This window comes from Dicentrarchus labrax, unplaced genomic scaffold (assembly GCF_905237075.1).
Source record: "Dicentrarchus labrax unplaced genomic scaffold, dlabrax2021, whole genome shotgun sequence".
Classification (NCBI taxonomy): Eukaryota; Metazoa; Chordata; class Actinopteri; family Moronidae; genus Dicentrarchus; species Dicentrarchus labrax.
In genome coordinates this window covers 19885370-19905446 of record NW_026136701.1, presented here as the reverse complement: position 1 = coordinate 19905446, position 20077 = coordinate 19885370, and the positions used below count along the sequence as shown (strand labels likewise).

At 39.7% G+C, this 20077-nt stretch overlaps 1 protein-coding gene across 3 annotated transcripts in view; it reads right to left on the bottom strand.

Annotated features, from left to right (window-relative positions):
* Positions 1 to 20077, bottom strand: part of LOC127349842 (guanine nucleotide exchange factor VAV3) — a 47969-nt gene that overhangs the window by 8795 nt on the left and 19097 nt on the right. For all 3 annotated transcript variants that reach the window (XM_051375853.1, XM_051375946.1, XM_051376021.1), the window contains 13 exons: positions 19233 to 19315; positions 18612 to 18744; positions 15748 to 15857; positions 14239 to 14340; positions 13589 to 13680; positions 12743 to 12765; positions 11838 to 11862; positions 9805 to 9935; positions 6599 to 6664; positions 6318 to 6352; positions 6051 to 6167; positions 1206 to 1293; positions 575 to 704 (listed from right to left, as the gene is read on the bottom strand). In XM_051375853.1, the coding sequence (XP_051231813.1) occupies positions 575 to 704; positions 1206 to 1293; positions 6051 to 6167; positions 6318 to 6352; positions 6599 to 6664; positions 9805 to 9935; positions 11838 to 11862; positions 12743 to 12765; positions 13589 to 13680; positions 14239 to 14340; positions 15748 to 15857; positions 18612 to 18744; positions 19233 to 19315 (1135 nt within the window). The remainder of the gene's footprint in view (positions 1 to 574; positions 705 to 1205; positions 1294 to 6050; positions 6168 to 6317; positions 6353 to 6598; positions 6665 to 9804; positions 9936 to 11837; positions 11863 to 12742; positions 12766 to 13588; positions 13681 to 14238; positions 14341 to 15747; positions 15858 to 18611; positions 18745 to 19232; positions 19316 to 20077) is intronic.

Below are 20077 nucleotides of genomic sequence, written 5' to 3'. Positions count from 1 at the left end.
GGTTTCCCAAGGAAAGCTGCTGCTGTCCTCCCCCCTGCGCTGTTCCGCAGGGAATCGTGTTAGCTCATTATGCTGTGCTAAATATTTCTAGCATGTCTCACACGTCAAAGATAGGACTGCCTCGAGTATCAAGACACAGTTTTAACTTGAGTGTCTAATAACCAAGCAAATGCTCTGTCAGCATGATTTTGTAATGTAAACTGGGACATTTTTCTACAGTTCTCCGAGGTGAGGGTATACATTATCTGACAAGTAATAGCAAAATATAGCAAGTGAGGTACTGATTTCAGCAAACTGTTTCCACCCTCATCTTATTCTATTATTTATATTAGATGACCTGGAAAATATACAGTCAGTTTCCATTTGACTTTACAAGCAGGTCTAAAACAACTCACATTACTTTATCTGAACTTGAGTGTTGTAGTAAAACCCACCCCACTGGTACCCCAAACAGGTAAAAGCAAATGTTCAGAATTACTTTCAATTTCAAGATCTGATCTGAACTAGTAGCATTTTCACCTGTCAGACAGATATTCTCAGTAAGGGAACCTGGATGTTTGTGAAGCACACTCACCACTGCCAGCCTTGGTAATGGCCCTGGGCATGTTTCCATTGGAAAGTTCCCTATAGGGGATCTGCAGAGTGGTGTCAAGACTGCTGAAACCCTCCTTCAAAGAGTACTGCTTGTAGTATTCCACCAAGTCCTGTGTGAAACAAGCACAATAATAAAACACACCCTTAACCACGATAAGCCAGGGTGAATATAGATGGTATTGTGTACAAATTTATAGAAATTAAGTGGTTGGTTACAAAGGGTCATAAAGGAGCTGCTTGCTTGACAATGCAACAGCAACCAGTGCTTAGTAAGTGTTCCTGAGCCGATCAACTAATCACAATATATTGTTCTATCTGCCCATCTGGAAGTGTAAGTACTGGAAACAAGCGAATATTAGCTACTGCCATATAATACAACAGGCAGCTGCTTACAACTTTCCCTTGGGGCTTTGTGAGTGCATGCACAAATGTAGAAATAAACCACTAGAAGACATATTTTTATCATTGCACAAAAGTACAATTTCCACTTACATGCAGCGGTTTATCTCAAAAAAGTGTTGCAAAAGTAGTGTTATGTCAAAACGATTATACTCATTAATGCTACAGTAGTTCATGGGACACAAAAATCCATACAAATTTAAATCCTTTACCAGCACAGTCTTGAACAGCCGGGTCTCAGCGATGTAAAAGCAGCCATCCTTGGTCAGAATCTTAATGTGCTTGACTTTATCGTTGAACCTGTGAAGGATGAATGAGACATGGGTTGATAATCAACTACGCATGCTTCCACATCAATCCAGTCTCTATGGTGAACCATCACGAAGGTCTGTCTGAGCTGACTGTCGGTTACCAGGGGGGGAAGAAATCACATCCAATTCACTCAAATCAGATAATAATAAAAGTATCATAAGATTACCCAGTTTTACCCTGTAAAATCAATTCATACTAGATACCAGTGGTTTCCAAAAAATATGCAATGTCTATTTGTAGCCGTTCATCACAAGTGGACATGAGTTGAGAGCATTAAGAGCTGAAAGGATCCAGTATTTAACAAGAAAAGCCAGAAATTAGAAGGAAAAAAAAGTTAATTTTGTGTAATAGGAAAATGTTACCTTCCTTTTTTCCCCTTTAATCATCTTGTGACCTCTCAGAATTTCATTGGGCACCCCAGTTTGTGAACCAAGGCTGTATATTATTGCATGCTGAACTGACTTTGAAATACTGTCTGAACCAATAAAAAACAAAAAGAAAACTAAAAATAATGTATCAGTTAAATCCAGGTTTCATGGTTTGTTTGTTTGTTTAAAGAAAGACCATTTTGTATTAACAGGAAATTGTACAAAAGATGAGACAACCTACAACAACAAAATAAAAAACTTTGGGGCTGTCACCACCATATATAATTATAATAGGCCTTTTTTACAGCAAACATTCTGACTAACAGCAGGAAAAGCAAGTGCATAATTAATAACATTAATGATGGCTTTGTTTCCCTTTAAGTGTGTCAATAAGCCTTGTCAGTGAGTCAGCAGTGGCACGGTTCTGAAACTAGTAATGCTAAATGGAGGGTAGACATTATTAATATCATAAATCACACCTGTTGTTGTCCTGATTTGACATGTAAAAATGTCTCCTACGAAAAAGGCAGTTTTCCAAGCAGCTCATCAATGTCCTTTGTGCAAAGCATTGTGGGATAATGGTGTCCATCCCTCTCTCATCACACTCAACAATCAAGCAGATTTAGTATGCACACTGACAACTTTGAGTATGCCTAATTTTGTATCTTCCTCAGTGTGAACACACTGTGTATTGTCAACCATGTTAGAATTAGTATGTCATATGAAATTGGGACACAGTGCAGGTATAAACAAAAGAAGAAATCTGATCCTTATAATATGATTCATTCTGTACATTAGCGGATACTATCTTTTTCTGTCTAGTAAGTTGCTCACCGCACCTGGTTCTAATCAGTTACTAAGAGGTAGAAGAGCAGATGTCTATATTACACTATAATGTTAATAAATGTGTATTTTGGAATAAGTTTAACATAAATATTGCAGTTGATTCTGGGGATCTGCTTTTTTTTATGTCAATTTCTTTTTTTTTATGAAGCACCCCTATTCTAGAAGAGGAAGAAGCTGCTCACTAAATCCAAGATAGAAAAATGTATCACAACTGTATCACACACGTCCTGTCATGTGAGATTGATAGCTCAGAATAAGTAATTCGCTGAAAAGTAATGCAGGCCAACCTTGAAAATACATGTGCATTGTTCAATACATGTACAAGTGTTGATTTCCTCTCAAGCCAATTGTGAGCACACTACTGCATGTCTCCCATATGGCGATGTGTATGTTACACTGGAGATAGATCCACATTGTAAATCTCCCAGTGCGGCCTATAACGGGTGAGAAGAATATGGCCATGTTGTAAATTCACTGATACATTATGAATATGTGGTGAGTAATACATTATTTATGTGTTTTGAGTTATATGGTGCATAACACATGGAGACAGATGAGCCCTGTTTGGTGAAGGTTGAGTCTTTGTTTCCTCCTATAGGGTCCTATGGCTACAAATACACACTACACAAACTGACGACTCATAGTGTTTGACATTAGACAGTTCCAGTTGATTAGTAGCAGCTCTCTGTATAAAGCGCCATTATCTCAAATGGCCATCATGATAATGATCTTAAGCAGTGAGACAGGCAATTAGGATTGGAGAGTTGAGAAACTGGCCCTGTACATCAAAGCTTTGAATGAGGGACGGTATGAGTCCACCAAAACCAAATGGGCTGGAATGGTGTGTCACTGGCTAAATAGTCTTAACATCCAAACACTATTTCAGAGTGCACCCTCAATCGTTATAATCTCTTGGAGCCGTCATGCCAGGTCGGGAGGACTCGATAGTCCTTTCTATTTTTAAAAGACTGAACAAGCTTTGATGTAGCCAGAAAGATATTCGCTAGTGAAATAGACAGTACTGTATTTCAAAAGAAGGATACCGAGGCACTCAACTTGCAGATAAAGCAGCCATTTATTAAGGCCTAAAGGAAAGGGGGTTTTATCTACAATTCAAGTGTGTGGCTAGCTTTCTTTTGAAATAAGACTGATAGCCAAAGAGCAGCAAATAGTATGATGCAAAGCTATCAGGTTCTCCTTGAACATGTTTCTGCGCAGAAGAGACAGACAATAGATAGATGGTAAAATAGAACATCCAATTCCACCTCTTCCCCATGCTGCTTTCAATTGAGATGTATGGGCTCCGACCATCACAGTAAACTAAAATGAATGGCAACAATGTTAAGGTAGGATTTAAGCTTCAAAGGTCAGATATTCAAATTGAAAAAAGAAAAGAAAGAAAGTTTGAGCTTCCTTTACCCAGGTTCAATGCAATTCAATTCAATTTTATTTGTATAGCGCCAATTCATAACAAAAGTTATCTCAGGACACTTTTCAAATAGAGCAGTGTATACCATACTCCTTATAAAATTATTTACAGAGACCCAACAGTTCCCACAATGAGCAAGCACGTGGCGGCAGCAAGGAAAAACCTCCTTTTAAGAGGCGGAAATATTGGACAGACCCTGGCTCTAGGTGGGTGGCCGTCTGCCTTGACCAGTTGTGGTTAGAGAGAGAGAGAGGAAGAGGGAGCGGGGGTTAGAGGAGTAAAGAGGACAGAGACAGAGACAAAGGTGCACAGCAACAACACTAGCAACATCAATACTAATAGAAATGACTGATGTTGATGATGATGGTGATGGACTGTTTATCTTTTCTACCAGTAATTCAATAATTTAATATGGATGGTTTTCATCTTCTGACCACTTGTCTCACATGCAGTGGTAAAAGAATGAAAATACACCTATGTGACACTTACATTGTCTCTATTCAGGTGTTTACACGGCTAAAAATAGTAGCACCTCAATTCAGCCTCAGCTAAACTTTAGTGACAGCTGGGATATAATGTTAGCAACCTGATACACAACTTACGGTACACATAATGGTAATGCACAAAAAAATAATAATAAATGTCATAAGCAGTACTGATATGTCAACCATTTGCCCATATCGATGTGAGTTCAGGTTTATCTCAGATAGTGCTGTCAGTTAAATGCGTTATTAACGCCGTTAAAATGGGTTTGCGTTAACGGCGTTAATAACGCATTTGTTTTAATAACGCATTTGTTTCAATTTGTTTATCGCGAGATTAACGTTCTTTTTGGCCTAGCACACTTTGTAGTTTTTTTCACATGCTGTTGCAACTAGTAACGTTAGAAAAACTACAACACCACACCAGATCTAGCTAGACCGGAAACAAAACAACAGGCACGCCGCACTAAGAGTAGTAGACGTTACGTTTTGAGTGGATGGATTGAATGGATGCCAATAATATTATGAATGGAAAGTTTACTTTTAAAAAGTTGCCAAATGGTTCCGTTGACAAAACCAAAGTGATCTGTGTGTTTTGTCGTTGTGAACTGAGCTATCATCACAGCACGTCCAGTCTGAAATACCAAAAAATTTGCGATTAATTGCGATTAATTGCAAATTAACTATGACATTAATGCGATTAATCGCGATTAAATATTTTAATCGTTTGATAGCACTAATCTCAGACAATGAATCCCAACTTTTTCTTCATTAGCTAACGTTATGGCAAATACAACATCCTGCTGCAGACTTCATGTGACAAAGACAATAGTCCAAATATTACTATAGTAACTGCACAAGTAGCCTATGTTTGCCGACTCAGTGTACTGCACCTTCTTTAACAAACCCAAATGCCATTTCTCAAAAGATGTCTATGGTTAACTTTTAAAATCATGAAATTCATAACAGGATTCCTGCAAAGCCATGAGAATTTAATGGGCCCCAACAACAGAGGTCCATAATCCATTTATGTTTACTGAACGGAATATGATGAAATTTAACACTGAGTTTGGCCCTTCTTTTTTTTAGAGTCTGAGCACTCTGAGACAGATATCTCAAAACTTTGTCCAAACAATTGGCTCGACACCACTAGGGTTTGAGTGAGAAAATGTGTTTTTTTCCAATTTGGGTGAGACAACCCTTTAAACTAAATTCTGTCCCCCACCATCTGCATTTCAGTATCAGCTGTGATTCATCAGAACAAGAACACTTTTTCCATTGTGGCTGTTGATGATTATATAGTCACTATAACTTCTTGTTTTCCATTGACATGAGTGGAACACAGCATGATCTCCTTCTGCTGTGACCCTTCCGCTTCAACATTTGATGAGCTGTTTGTTTTCAGATACTGCACCATTGTTGTACAGAGCTGTTATTTGCATGTGGGCATTTTGTTAGCTTGAATGATTCTTGCCACTCGCCTCTCACAATAAGGTGTTTTTGCCCACAAGACTGCTGCTGACTGCATGTGTTTGGTTTATTCCAACATTCCTGATAAAGTAGAAACTGTACGAGATTTTGAATGGAAATAAATGAAAAACAAGACTTCATGTTACTTACTTGATACTGATGGCGTATTCAGTGCACTCTTTACTTCTGTGTCGAACCAGATAGGTGCTGTTTCCTCGGTCCAGGAGCTCCACCTCAGCCTGGTATCTCTCCATAGGCCCTGCAAACCTGAACCACCCGTGAACAACTACTGCACTTACACTGCAATCAATCATTCTGAACATGAGGATGAGAACAGTCAATACACTCAATAAAATGGAGTAAAAATGACTTGTGGTTATTGTTAGCAATCTACAGTCATTTGTTTTCATCACTTACCAGAGCTGAGCAGAGTAATCGACAGGTTTTGGAACCTGGCATAGAAAGAATTGTGGTTATTTTGTGTCTTAATGGAGTCGATACAGAGGGGTGGAGGTCATTTGTGGTAATGTGATATTCAAGCTACATCTAATGGCTAAAATCAGTCTTCTACAGCAAAAAAGTGCAATTGAAAAGCACTACATTCCTTTGCTAAGACATCAATAGTAGCCATTATCAACTGAATGCATTGTAATCAGACCAAATGTGTCTTATTGATTGCAAAAAATATGCACACTTACACATGGGCAAGGCCTCACAGCATCACTTGGAAAGAAGCCAATCTTGCTTGTCGCCAGAATTTTGCCCTGCAATGGCAACTGGCTGTTAATCGCATTATATGTGTCTGGGAGCAAACTACACCTCTCTCTCTCTCTCTTTCTCTCTCTCTCTCACTTCCTTTTCTCTTCCCCTCCCACACTCGCTTCAATAAATCCTCAGCAATTAGCACACAACAAGCAGTGCATCTAATTTGCAGCCCAAGTTAATTATGGTTCAAACTCTGCCGGCAGTTAGATTTGTACTGCATCAAAACAAGAGCCTCGTTTAACACTAAATAATGGATCTTATTCTGGTCTTTGAATATCCAAACAGAGTGAGCTCTCTGGCTTGCACTAAAGACTAACAATTGCATTTTAGCTAACGCGCCTCAAGCAAACACAAGCTTTATATGAAAATCATTAATTCCTTCAACAAACATAGTGTAGACAGACCTTTTTCTCCAGCTAAATAAACCCAACTGGTTAAACAAATTACTTAATTTTTACACACTTGTGCCTACATAGTAGTTCAGTTTATTTCGCAACCATAATTTTCTATCCTGTACATTATTTTGTAGACAGTAATAAGCATAGATATCAACATTAAGCTCAATTTAATTTGAGTTTCCAGTTCTGAGTTTGAGGTCAATTTGAAGTCCATCAAGTCAAGTCAATCTGAGAAGACAGTGAGTGTTGAGGGCATGTGGAGCTCTTCATTCAGCTTCCTGCCCTGTTTATGCTTTCCTCCTCACTCCTCTTTATTAGAGTATGAAATGCTTTTTGGGACCATGCAAGCCCCGGCAGTAACTAGATTGGAAAGCGAATCTTTACCCATCTCTATGATTCATTCTGTGTAATAACATTTCATCAAAGGTTTTTTGAGAGCCCCTCTCTATTTGTTATGCCTTCGATAAGCGTATGATAAAGATTAAACTTATTACTCTGTTGGCATAAACAGGCAGCAGCCAAAGGATCAAATGAAATTACGGTGATTGATTGTATTGTTCTGCCAGTGGGATGGGGGATAATTGCCTCCTGGGTAACAGGGGATATGAATTCTCAATGTTCTGTAATTCCATCCTCTGGCGCCACTGGGGACGCTGAAGATTAAAGGTACCCTGTGGAGTTGTCATTGTAAACAAACACGGTTTTGTTCAGATTCAGTGTTTCTCACCAAAATGCATTGTGTGTGACCGTAAGACTTAGCAAACTTGTTGAAAACACTTGCATAGCCTTATTTTGTATTCTTTGAAACCTGTATTGTTTAATTACATCAGATAGTAGTCTTTTTTAATCTTCTTTTCTTTTATTGCATCCTACAGCTATTTACTGCCACCAGCTGTTGATATGCATTAACGCCCTCTGCAGACTTTTCGCAGAAATGTATCAAGTGAAAGCTAGGGTTGCCCCCTTCAGTGTGGAGAAATAAAGCACTACTTGCCTGGGGTTCAGATCATTTATTTCCTGCATTCTGGTGAATTTGTATGCACCAAATTGTGCATTTTATGCATCTATTTCAAAGTCCTCTACTACTTCCAACATGAATATAATTGATATAAACACTCAATAAGAGTAAAGCACAGTTGCATCAAATATATTAAGGATTAAAACATCAGATCATAAACATGGGCATAATGTTTGGTCTGTAAAAATAAATCCACTCTGCGTCCTCTGCTCTCGAGCTGCCCGGCAGTTGCTGAATGTTGCTTCAGGCCAAAGAGTCCACCATAGGGGGCAAAAAATAATCTATGATAGTACTGATCCACTCGTCTGCCATTCAGATCTGTATTTAGACAGCCTCTTCAGTTTTAAGGGCAGACTTAAGCTAGAGGTTTTCGCCGACATTGACGATGATGCTGAGTGACAGAGAACATGCCTGTCATTCTAGGGGCCATTTTCTTCCACAAATTCTGATTTAATACTTTTCTGCATGTGAGTTATTGTATGCATTAGAGTAGGGTGTGCTCGAAAATTCAGTAAGGAACAGTGCATTTTATTTTTCAATACAGGACATTACCATGTTAAACGGGGTGTGTGGCAGACCTAATGAAAGCATCGGTGAATTGGTCACAATTAGCTGCTAAAGCTTAAACTAAATTTTTTCCCTTGCTGTTATTTTTTTGCTGTAAAATATCAGTTTAATATATGGGAACAGGACAGGAGCCTTATTATAGTTCCATTATGCACAGGACAGGAATACACACAATTGTGTATTATCATTTAATTAACCCCTCCCAGCATGCATGGTTACCATGGTAGCAAACAATGCACTGCCATCAGGTCTGCGGCATGACATTCTCCTAGCCGTTCTATCGGCTTACAAGAAGTCTCCTGGCATTCGTGCCCTCACCCTCCACCTTGTGCTCTGTCACAACAGAGAGAAACATGGAGCATAGGAAATCAGGCTAACGGCCAACTCCCAGCCGTGCCTTTGGCAAAGACTGCAGTCTGATTGGAGCAGCACCAGAAGGAGGATGAGGCTTTAATGCCGCCGTAAAGCAGTGTGAGAAACGGCTAGGGAGGCTGCCGGAAGACCCCAGATAAATCGCCATCCTTTCAAAAATAGATAAGGTCAAACGCTGTCAACCGTTGGCTGACCTCGTGCGATGGTTGCTAAATGTGCCGGTACATGAGGTTGTGCACCACCATTAAAACATCCTCCAGTGGCTGAAGTGTCTGCTGTTTTATTGTCTCACTGTGGAACTCAATTAATCAACTGAAGCCACTAATTGGTTAGATCATCTGATGCAGGCTGTGATTCAATCTGAGGAGTGAAAGAACAGACAGATACCCCGTTTGTAATGTAACTGGGGTTCTGTGGAGTTCATACAGATCTTTGACTGATATTTCTAATTAACACTGACCTCATGATTATGTCATATTTATGTCTCACCTGACACAGGATGTGATAAACAACCGCAATATCTTTTTTGTTATATAAACAATAATGGCCAAAGGGAGATAAATCACCCCTTTCATATATTTTTGAAAGCTCTCTCTTCTTTGTCAAATAGCGGGACAACCAGCAGGAAAGAGATGACAAAGAGATGACATGCAGCCCAGATTCAAACCGATGACACTGCAAAGACATTGCGTGCACCGAGCCAACCCGGTGAGCCGTAACATGTTATTTTTTCATAGAGTCACAGATGTTGAGATAAAACGAGGATGAGCTGAGTGACACGCACCTGCCACCAGGAGCTGTGCAGGTCGGCAAACATCAGTTCAATGACATCCCCTGCATGAATGCTTAGTGGGGGCCCACAGAGGGGACAGGGGACGCCACTGTAGTCTCTGATCACAACCATCCTGGGTAAACCTAGCAGAGAGGGAATACAAATACATTTACGCTCAAATTGTTAGACATTTATCACAGAGCCTCACACAGAGGGACGTACAGCAGTGCAACAGCAGCCTGATCGATTCATCATTACTGCACGGTAATAGATTAAAAATACTGTGACTGTGTATAACAGAGAGACTTTCTGAAAATGGCAGTACGAAGAGGGAACTCTAGGGAAAAATAAAAGGCATTTGAATCATTGGGTGCTATGTTGCTCAGATTATGACTAAAATGGAAACTCTGTATATTTTCTGCTAGATGTGTAGAGTTACACTGCATGTTAAAACATTTGATCAGTCAAAATTGAATATTTACCCAGGTGAAGCCTAGGTGGAGGTATAAGGAGAGCTAAATTAGTGATTCTAATGCTTTTAAGTCTTCACGGGCCTCTTATTCTCATTGCTTTTCTTCGTGTTAAAAGCAGTGTTTAACTGTGTGTTCCCCCCTTTCACCACTACCAGCATCATTGATGTGTGTGGTTAGGGTGGTCAGAAGTTTGCTCTGTTTCACCTGTAACCACAGCCAACAGCAGTGCACTGACACACCCTGGAGTACCCTTCTATATGACTGCGGCAAGGTGAACTGGAGGTCAGCAAAACCAAGATTTTTGGTTGCTGTTAATTTGCCCTTTAAATTAATCAAGGCACAACTAACAAATTTCTCCCTCACAACTCCATTGTATTGGGTTGACTACAACAGAAACAACAGAAATCTTAGAGGCAGATATGTCAAAACATGGGCAGATAAAACTAAATATAGATATCACCAGAGGTAGGTGAGAATCTTTTTTGGTAATTATTTATATTGTTTGCACTAATCATGTGTACAAAGCAAATTCCCTTACTGTCCTTGTCCTAAAGGTTTCCGCACAATTGATATCTAACGTGTAAATATGGACACCTTGACAGCCTTTTTTATTGAGGTCTAAACCACCCGAATGGCACCATCCTGGAAAGCAGCAATTTACTCTCGCAGGAAATTCATCTCTTCGATTCCTGAACGGTACAGCTCCAATCTTTCCTCGGCGTGCCAGACAAATACAGCCACAAGCATCCGGCTAAGGCTAAGACTAAACACCCCTGCCAACTTAAAAGACACAGCCACTTACTCTCCCCAGACTCACACATCTAGCCCCCTCAGACACATCTCCCTTCCAGCCATGGCTACCCTGCAAACCAGCCCGAGGAAACTATTAGCTGACGGTGACCTCAGATGAATGGAATATCTCACATTCATGTTTTTAATAAGAACAATAAGTGCGGATGTCTTTCTCATAAAGCCCCTTATGGAAATTGATTTATCACAAAGGCACAGCTCAGTGGTTGAGGCTGAGGCATATAGACTGCTGGAAGTGCTTTTCTGCCAGCATTTCTCCTGCCGCCATCCTCATAATGATTCCACCCACTCCAATTCATCTCAATGCCGTGTTGGGTTTAGGCATCACGGCATGCGGTGAGAAAAGGGCTGTTTTGTGCTTTGGTTAAGGATTCCTTCTGCATCCTATTATTCATTGGTTATTCTTAGTCAAATATATTTGTCAAGAGGAAACTGTTGTTGCTCATTTCCTCCTTTGAACCCTTTGTGTGAGCAGGAGATATTCATGTCAGCGCATTTCTAAGAAAACATCTTCAGGGTTTCTTAAAATGTTGAGTACTATTTGATCAAAAATCAGAGGAGGTGTATGATAACATCTGAGGGTTAGCTTTCAACCACCATCTATGTGCTCCCGGTCTCACTCTGGCCTCTGACTAACTGCCTCCTTTTCATCCTGTCTATGTTTCTGTTTTGTTACAGAACCGAGATGAAAGCGGCTTAAGAGGAACCACGTAAGCCCTTAGCAGGTTCACAAAAGTGGGAAAGTGGTCAAGGCATACTGACCTGGATCTGGTGGTGTTGTGCTCTCCTGTGGACGGAGAGAGAAAGTAAGCAAGATGGAGAAAAAGTAAGAAAATTAGGAAAAAAGAAAGAATTTTGGAGAGAGGAAGAGATTGATAAATGGAGAGGCCATTCTTACTCTGTGTGCAGGATCAGCTTGACCTGAAGAATGACTCATACTCTAATACAATCATTTGTGGGTTTTATACTCTTTAGATGTGTGGTCCAACTATTTTAACCGGGACACAAATTCCGAGGCTCTGTACTTTGTCTTTTTGGGAAAATATATATAATATATAACAAAAAATACTGGACCTTTTATCCTTATTTTGTCCACAATCCACTTGGGTATAATAGTGCTAAGTTGTCAGAAATTGTACACACAGGAATGTCTGAGAAGCTCATTTGAATTTCTTGCATTTGTTTTCATTAGTAATTTTGTCCTTCCAGGATTTCAAAAGTAAAATCCCTGATTGTTTTCTACACAGGTGAAGTATATGGAGCCTTAAGTATGCCACAAGAATAACCATATATATATCTATATATAGTTGTATAGTATATATATGTGTTTAAATTTAGTTTAGTTAATCATAATTTATGTTCCATGATTGATTTAATAACACTGCCTGTGGTCCTATGATGAGGAAAAATAAGAACAATATTTAAAAAGAAACTTTCAAACATGCATATACGCTGGTTAAAACAATACCAGCAGCTCCTTCCGCTTTGCAAACCTACAAGAACAAGCTGTTCACCAGCATTACCAATAGTTTTTTGTGGGTAGCAAAATCCTTTTGTCTATAGTTGAGTAAGTGCCTGTGTGCTCTTTGATATCTGCTATGTTAGGCTTCACTAATTATGTTAGCTTTGGTGTCTAAGTCAAAGACGGGAAACAGTCCAGGTCTTACCTTGGGCTTCGGCTTGGCAGAATCTGCAGTCGGGAGAGAGACAGACACAGTGAGAGGAATACAATATCAGTGCATGGTGGCTTCCTGACATACAACCTCAACTGTCAACCTCTGCTGGCCTTCATCACGCCTCAGAATGCATAAAGACCACAGTGCTTCTGCTAAGAGGCCTTGTCAAAGGCCTGAGCTGCCTTTAGCTGTCTGTGTATTCAGGGTGGGTAATGTACCTGAACTACAGCCCCAGACTGGTGACAAAAAGCCAAAGCTTGACATAGGAGTACGATGCAACAACTGCTAAATATCTATAGGGTAAAGTTTGGCTTTCATTTAAACAACTTCTGAAAGTGTACATACATGCATTATGTTTTGTTGTTTTTTAGATTTTACTTTGAGGCAGAAATAAAGTTATGTACAAGCAGACATTTGAGCAAAGTAAGGGAAAGTCAAAAGGTTACCACATACTATAAATATTTCCAACAGAAGTATACCAGCTGTTAGATATCTTATGTGCAAGGTTGGCAATCTAGCATCACTGTGTGGTGATAGAGGAAAGCTCATGGAGTGCCCAAAATGTAAAGAGGTTGTTCTCTAGGGAGTATGAATGCGCTCAGTAAATTTCAAGGCAATCATGACTTTCAGATTTTGATATTTTGTGTGTATATGTGGAAACTGTGGCCTGGTGGTGGCGCTAGAGGAAAGGTCACCAAAAATTTGGATATATGCTCTGAGGGAGATAAATATGTACAGCAAATATCATGGAAATGATGCCGTTAGTTTTCAAGATAGCTCGTTACAAAGTGTTCAGAAACCAAATCAGTTTGACAGTTCGAGAGGCTTCCATCTCACCCGTTCTTCCACAGACTCCCAGTCGACCCAGACACTCCTTATGAGCCCCCAGCCCACATTTTAGACAGCGATATCCCTGGTTAAAGATGCCCCTGGACACAAAAAAAACCACAGGATATATTTCGTGTATAACAGCCTCCTTAAGAGAAACACCTTGACATTTTGAATTTTCAGGCTTCTGTCACAGTCTCAAGATAAGACAAATGACACAAGAAATGTCCTTCAGCTTTCCAAAACCATAAAACTGATACTGTCTGCTGAAACCTGAGCCAGCTAAAAGTTTGTAGTCTCTATTTATTTCAATTAAACCCAGTGCTAATAAGGAATTTCCAAGTAAGAGGCTAAATGCAAAAAAACTTAATTTTCCCTAAAGTGCCTACAAAACTGACTGAAGACTGAAATGTGAAATGTCATGGTGTTCCTTTCATACCATCAATATAAAAATGATTGTGTATTTTCATAAGAACAGAAAAATACTACTAGTACAATAACACATGATGATTTTCCATCTTAGAACAATGTGTGGAGTTCACCCTGTCTCAGACGTGGAATTGAATCCCATGTAGAAAGATTCTTCTCTACTGGGACTTCATTAGATCTACAGCATTATACATTATGAACAGAGTCTGTTCATAATGCCTGAATAATACCTGAGCAATAGGTGACAGAAACTACAGGACGTTATCCTTTCAAAGGTGTGTATCTTGAACTGGTGGAAGTTATGGTTGGCTTTCTCTGGTCGGATATTCGATCTGAGGAAATAAGAATAATAAGTGGTCAAATGGAAACATGAGTCACCAGCCACACTGGCACCTCTGTGACACTAGCATGCTGATGTTAAACTGTCAATTTACTCGATATACAAAACATTCTTAATCATTTCTTTATAAACCGAATAAAACCAGTTTGTAAAAAATTATCTGAAATTCACCCAATCAACTGACTGAAATAAAAGCAATTTTAGCCCCAGTGCATGTGTACATGAAAAAGAAGAGGACTAGAATCAGCACAGACAAATCCAATTTTGAGCTGCATGTGTTCAAACATGAGAGGGGAAACATGCATAGCAGAAATAAGCAGCCCTTCTGGAACGTGAACAAACACCACCAACACAAAAACGACTTTTTGTATTGAACACACCATCCAGAAGCCACTTAAACTGAGTGCTCCCATAAGTGAGTCCTTCATCAGGAGCCTGCATCCTCTTTACAGGTACAATTTTCACTTTCTGAATAGGCCCCTTCTGGTGTCATTACCCAATGCACAGAGGCACACATAGCTGTTTTCAGACACAAACCCCGCACCTGTGGAAAAAACTGTTTCAAGACGAGGGGGGGTGAAAAATTGTTATTTCTTATCTAAGTTCGGGGAATAACACATGAGGTTTTGAGCATGTGTCAAGGGCCCAGTGGTCATATGTATGTTTATGAACTCATACATACTGTACGAGACTACTTAAAGTTAGAGAAAGAGAAGCACTTACACTGCACATTGTTTAATGTACATCCCCACACACTGAATTGTTTACAGTGCATACATTTATACAAGTATAATCCAGCACACTGTGAGATGTGAAAATGTATTCAGGAAGGCCAAAGCAGGTAGTCAGCATGCATATCAGGGATGTTTTCATACATATCCACCCCAAACACTAAAGCATTTGTTCAGTCAATCAGAGTGTAATGTCAAAACAACACTGTATTCTCCCGAATCAACATAACAAAGCAAGCAGACAGGATATCTGCCTGAGAAAAACCTCCCACTGTTACAAAATAATACAAAAGATATATCTCTATAAAGCACTGATTTGAAGAAACACAGAGGCATGCTGACTTCTTTGTAGTTTTGCAGCTTTTTGGAACAGTTTTTGTAGTATGTTTTTGTGCGTGTGTAGGTGTGCGTGTGTGCGTGTGCGCGTGTGTGTGTGCGTGTGTTATCGTACTGTTGTCAGCAGTGTGTGCTTGATTACAGCAAAGGCCTGATCAAACAGTGCACATGAAAGAGTCAACACCTCTCTCGGCCTTGGAATAACATGGATGCAAACAAAGGCAAATAAACACCACACACACACACACACACACACACACACACATGCACATACAAGTACACGATTTGTTTTTCCTATGATACACACAGTGGTCATGTCGCTGTGTACTTACATGGCCATTTCAAACTGATCCAGCCACTTCTTCTTCAGCTCTCTGGTCTTGAAAAAGAGTTCAAAGCCTGTGTGCCCCTGCTGGTGAGTCACGTAGAACCCGTAACACCACTGCGGAGGTCAGGAAGAATCAATCAGAGGCAATCAATCTGAATGTATTTTCTCATGAATGCACTGTGAACATTTACATATATGTAGGGAAACTACATGGCTAAATGTGTATTGTAATGAGTATCACACAGGGTTCCTGCAGGAGCCAGATGAGAGGAGCGTTACCAGTCTCATATCAGTGCACTAAATATGAAGCTACAGTCAGCTTAGTTTAGGCTAGACTAGCAGAAAGACTGGAAACAGCTAGCCTGGCAAAAGGCAACTGCATCTGCCTTCTATCTCAAACACTGCAAGATACTACTAGATACAAGCACCACAATCCAACAAGAATATGAGTCCCGGGAAAAACAATAAATTGTTGTAGTCAAAAAACAATCTTCATGGAGAGCTGCTTGGGTGTGAAGAAATGTGTCCCTCTGGTGCTCTTCAGTTTGGGGATCCTACTAGTTTAGAATTGTTGAAGAAATCTGAGGCACTCAAGACGGTAGCGATTTAAAGACTCTTACAAAGAGAATCGTTTTGAATATATACATTGAAAACTAAACAATATCCTGGTTTGATGGGGAACTTGACTTCTCTCTTTTTCTTGTTTTTTAGGCATCTGAGTCCTTTGAAGAAATCATGTACCTTCTTGCATGGATGTAAAGAAAAGTGAATTATTAAGAGATTTTCAGATGTTTTGCATATAGTTCTCTATTTGTCTGTTGCTGTTGTGTGGGATTTTCGATGTATGGTTATTGATGTATGATTATCGATGTATGGAACCTGATCCATCAAGTGACTTTACCTGTCTGAGATTAAAGGCTTTTTAAATCACTAACTTCTTGGGTGCCTCAGATTTCTTGAACACCTCTAAAATAAATTGTTATATTTTGTTTATTCTGCCATGGCGAGAGACAAAAAAAAAAAAATCTGCCACAAACCTTTTCAGAATTTTTGGGGGGTGTTTGTTTGCCTTTAAAATTCCCTTGTTGTTTTTATCTCCCCTAAATTCCCCCTTTTACCCCGTTCCTTGATTGCTATCCACCATTTTGTCTAACATCTATTGTGTCCTATCAGACCAAGACACTTTGCTTTTTTTCTGTTCCTACAAGGACAAAATAGGCAAAGATGACTTAATCTCTGTGTGACGTGTACAGCCATCAATCTTCATTGGCCTTAGTTCATTTGTCTTGGTGCCACAAGGCTCACAGACCAACAGGGTGTTGGTTGCTGCGTGTTGTGAACATCCGTAGAGCAGCAGCAGAGGGAGTTTACCCAGAGTTCTGCCCAAAGAGGACTTTGGCTGTGATCATAGCGAGGCAGAGTCTGCTAATCTGTCTCGGAGGAACCAAAGACAGAGCATTCGATCTCTTTTTTTCCATATGCATCCTAAATTTGGAAACAGCATCAAAACTTCTAAGCCACAGTTACCAAAGTCCTCAATTATGGTGTTCAATCAATCTGGCTGTAATATTTGACTACTGCTTGTTTGTTTTCTCTCACAGTTGGTCGCCACATATCTACCACTGCAGCACTCACAGGTTAAATTCTTTGCCCGTGTGCATATTTGGTACCAATTTCTAATCAATTCCCAAGCCTCTCAGCTTTTGCCACCCTAATCTGCTCCAGCTTGTAGTGTCATATCTAATAACAGGAAAAGTGGTGGGGTTTACCCGTCAGTGATTGGCCGGCCCTGCAAAGTCCTGAGTGTTTTAGAGCTCTGCTGAGCGTTAAATCATTGATGACTGTGTGGGTGCTCGCATTCACACTCTGAAGTTTCATTTAGCAGAAAATGATATATAGCTATAAGCAGCCTTGGAGGACTGCACGCATTCATCATCTGATATTAGCATCTCTGTCCTGCGGTGTGTGTTTGCGGGTGTGTGCTGAGGTGGATGTAGGTACACATTATCTGTCTGTGAATATTTGTCCTTTTTCAGTGTTTCTGTGTGCGAGTGTCTGCGTCTTTTTGTGCAGCAAAATGTTGGAAGGTAGATGGCATATTAAAAAAAAATGGTTAAAGAGGAATAATGTACCTGCTTATGTCATTACATGTTTGGTACAAAAATTTTAATTTAGAAATACCGTTAGAGACAATCCTGAGTAATGTCAAACACACACATAATCCCCCAAAAACACATCAAGACCATACACAACACACACACACACACACACACACACACACACACACACATTATGATTGCACAATCCAGTAAACAATGATAATAGAGTCCCTTTGATAGAAACCACAGAACCATTTCATTCTGGCTAGCTGTCAGTTTCACATTAGCAATCAGCACCGGGGTGAGAAGACACCATCTGTGGGCATACATCAACAAGACATCAACAAGTTCCCTCCATTACAATATAGCCGGCAAACGTTCTCACAAGGCGAAAAATAGCGTATAAACTATGCAGAATGACAAAAGGGAGCCTTCCTTCCAGGTTTCTAAATCAGAATTTTTCAGAGAGGTGAAAACACAACTGACCCTACACAGGAAGGGGGAAGATATCATTCTGGATTATTCTTATTAGGCGTCCCGACATTTATTTTAGTAATAAAATCTGCAGCCAAGAATACGTTGAATGGCAAAATTTCCATACAGTAGTGTAGTTTATTATTATGAACCGTAAACTAATCACAGTGTGAGGTAGACAGAGATAGTGAGCCAATATTCAATGCAATGCAAAGTGCACAAATACCAGTATACAAGTGCAGCATCTGTTTATTTATATGCATAGAAGTCTATCGTGTCTCTCCTGCCAACTGACCTTTTTACCCTCTCTGTCAGAGGTGGGGTTGTTTGTGATTTTGAAGTAGTTGAGGTCCAGTATATCCTTCATCTCATAGTTGTCTCCTCTTCTCTTGCAAACAATGACGGCCATATCAAATAAAAAGATGTGTCTGTGAAATAAGAAGGCAGAATATTATATTGTCATATTATATTAAACTATTGTATATGTATGACAAAAAATGTTTAATTAAATGTTTTTCATCTGTGAAAACAGATGACATTTTTATAGGTAACTTTTTTTTATTCTTCAACTCTGAAAACAGATGGAGAAAAAAAATCCCCTTGCCTTTCAGGGCTTTCATAGGAATCTGTATGTCTGAGCAAGTACTTATTTGCTCTATATGAGAATATATAGTTGTGATTTATTTAGCTTTTTAGCTGTATTCCCATACAGTTTTTATTGCAACAGAAAGGATGATCTTTGCCAACTTGTATTCAGGCAGGTATGTAAGATAATAAGTGAGTCCAAGTAACAAAAATTAGCTTTGTCGACCCTTATGTTGAATATACTGAATAGCTACAGATCATCAGACATTTCATGTGTGTTTTTTCTGTTTGTAATACTAATTTCTTTTTCAGGACAATGAAGTAGAACAACCTGTCTTGTTTCCTCTTGTCAACACTGACCATGCGCACCTCTCCATCACCTTTTGGTCGACCATAGCTGATTAGAGGCTGATTCTGAAAGTAGAACAAGAGGGGGGTTCAAATGTATATGAATTATGTATGAAATAAATGCATTAATTAGTAACACGTTCACCAACGGATCATATTGTTGTCATGTTGACCCTTAAATATAACCCAAATAAAAAACACCTATTTCAGGAGAGGGATCCAACAGACCCCCATAACACATTACTGTATTTCTTCCATCCCCCAGATTGAATAGTAAGGTATTCCCAGTTCAACATTATGTAAGTTCTGGCACCATCAGCTGGTCAGTTGTTATCAACAATGACATTCACTCAAGTCACCAATTTTGCTCAATCAAGGAGATGGTCTTTATAACCTGACAAACTCTAATGCGCTCTCACTCCTAATGCCTCCACTGCTGGTTACGCTTTTTTCCAACCTGCGACTGGTTCTGTCAAATGATTACTTCCTTCACCACCATATCTCATCCTGTTCTGCTTTCTTATTACCACATTTGGCGATGGCATCTCTTGCCTTATGTATGATCTGTATTACATATAGTCTACCTTACATATGATATGTTTGAGGTGTGCCCTGTATGGCCCTGGGATGATGGGGTTTACCTGTCTGTCTGTCTGTCTGTCTGTCTGTCTGTCTGTCTGTCTGTCTGTCTGTGTCTCTCTCTCTCTCTGTCTGTGTCTCTCTCTCTCTCTCTCTCTCTCACCCCAACTGGTCGAGACAGACGACCACCCACTTAGAGCCGAAGGATCTGTCTCTTTCTGCCTCTTAACAGGCAGTTTTTCCTTGCCC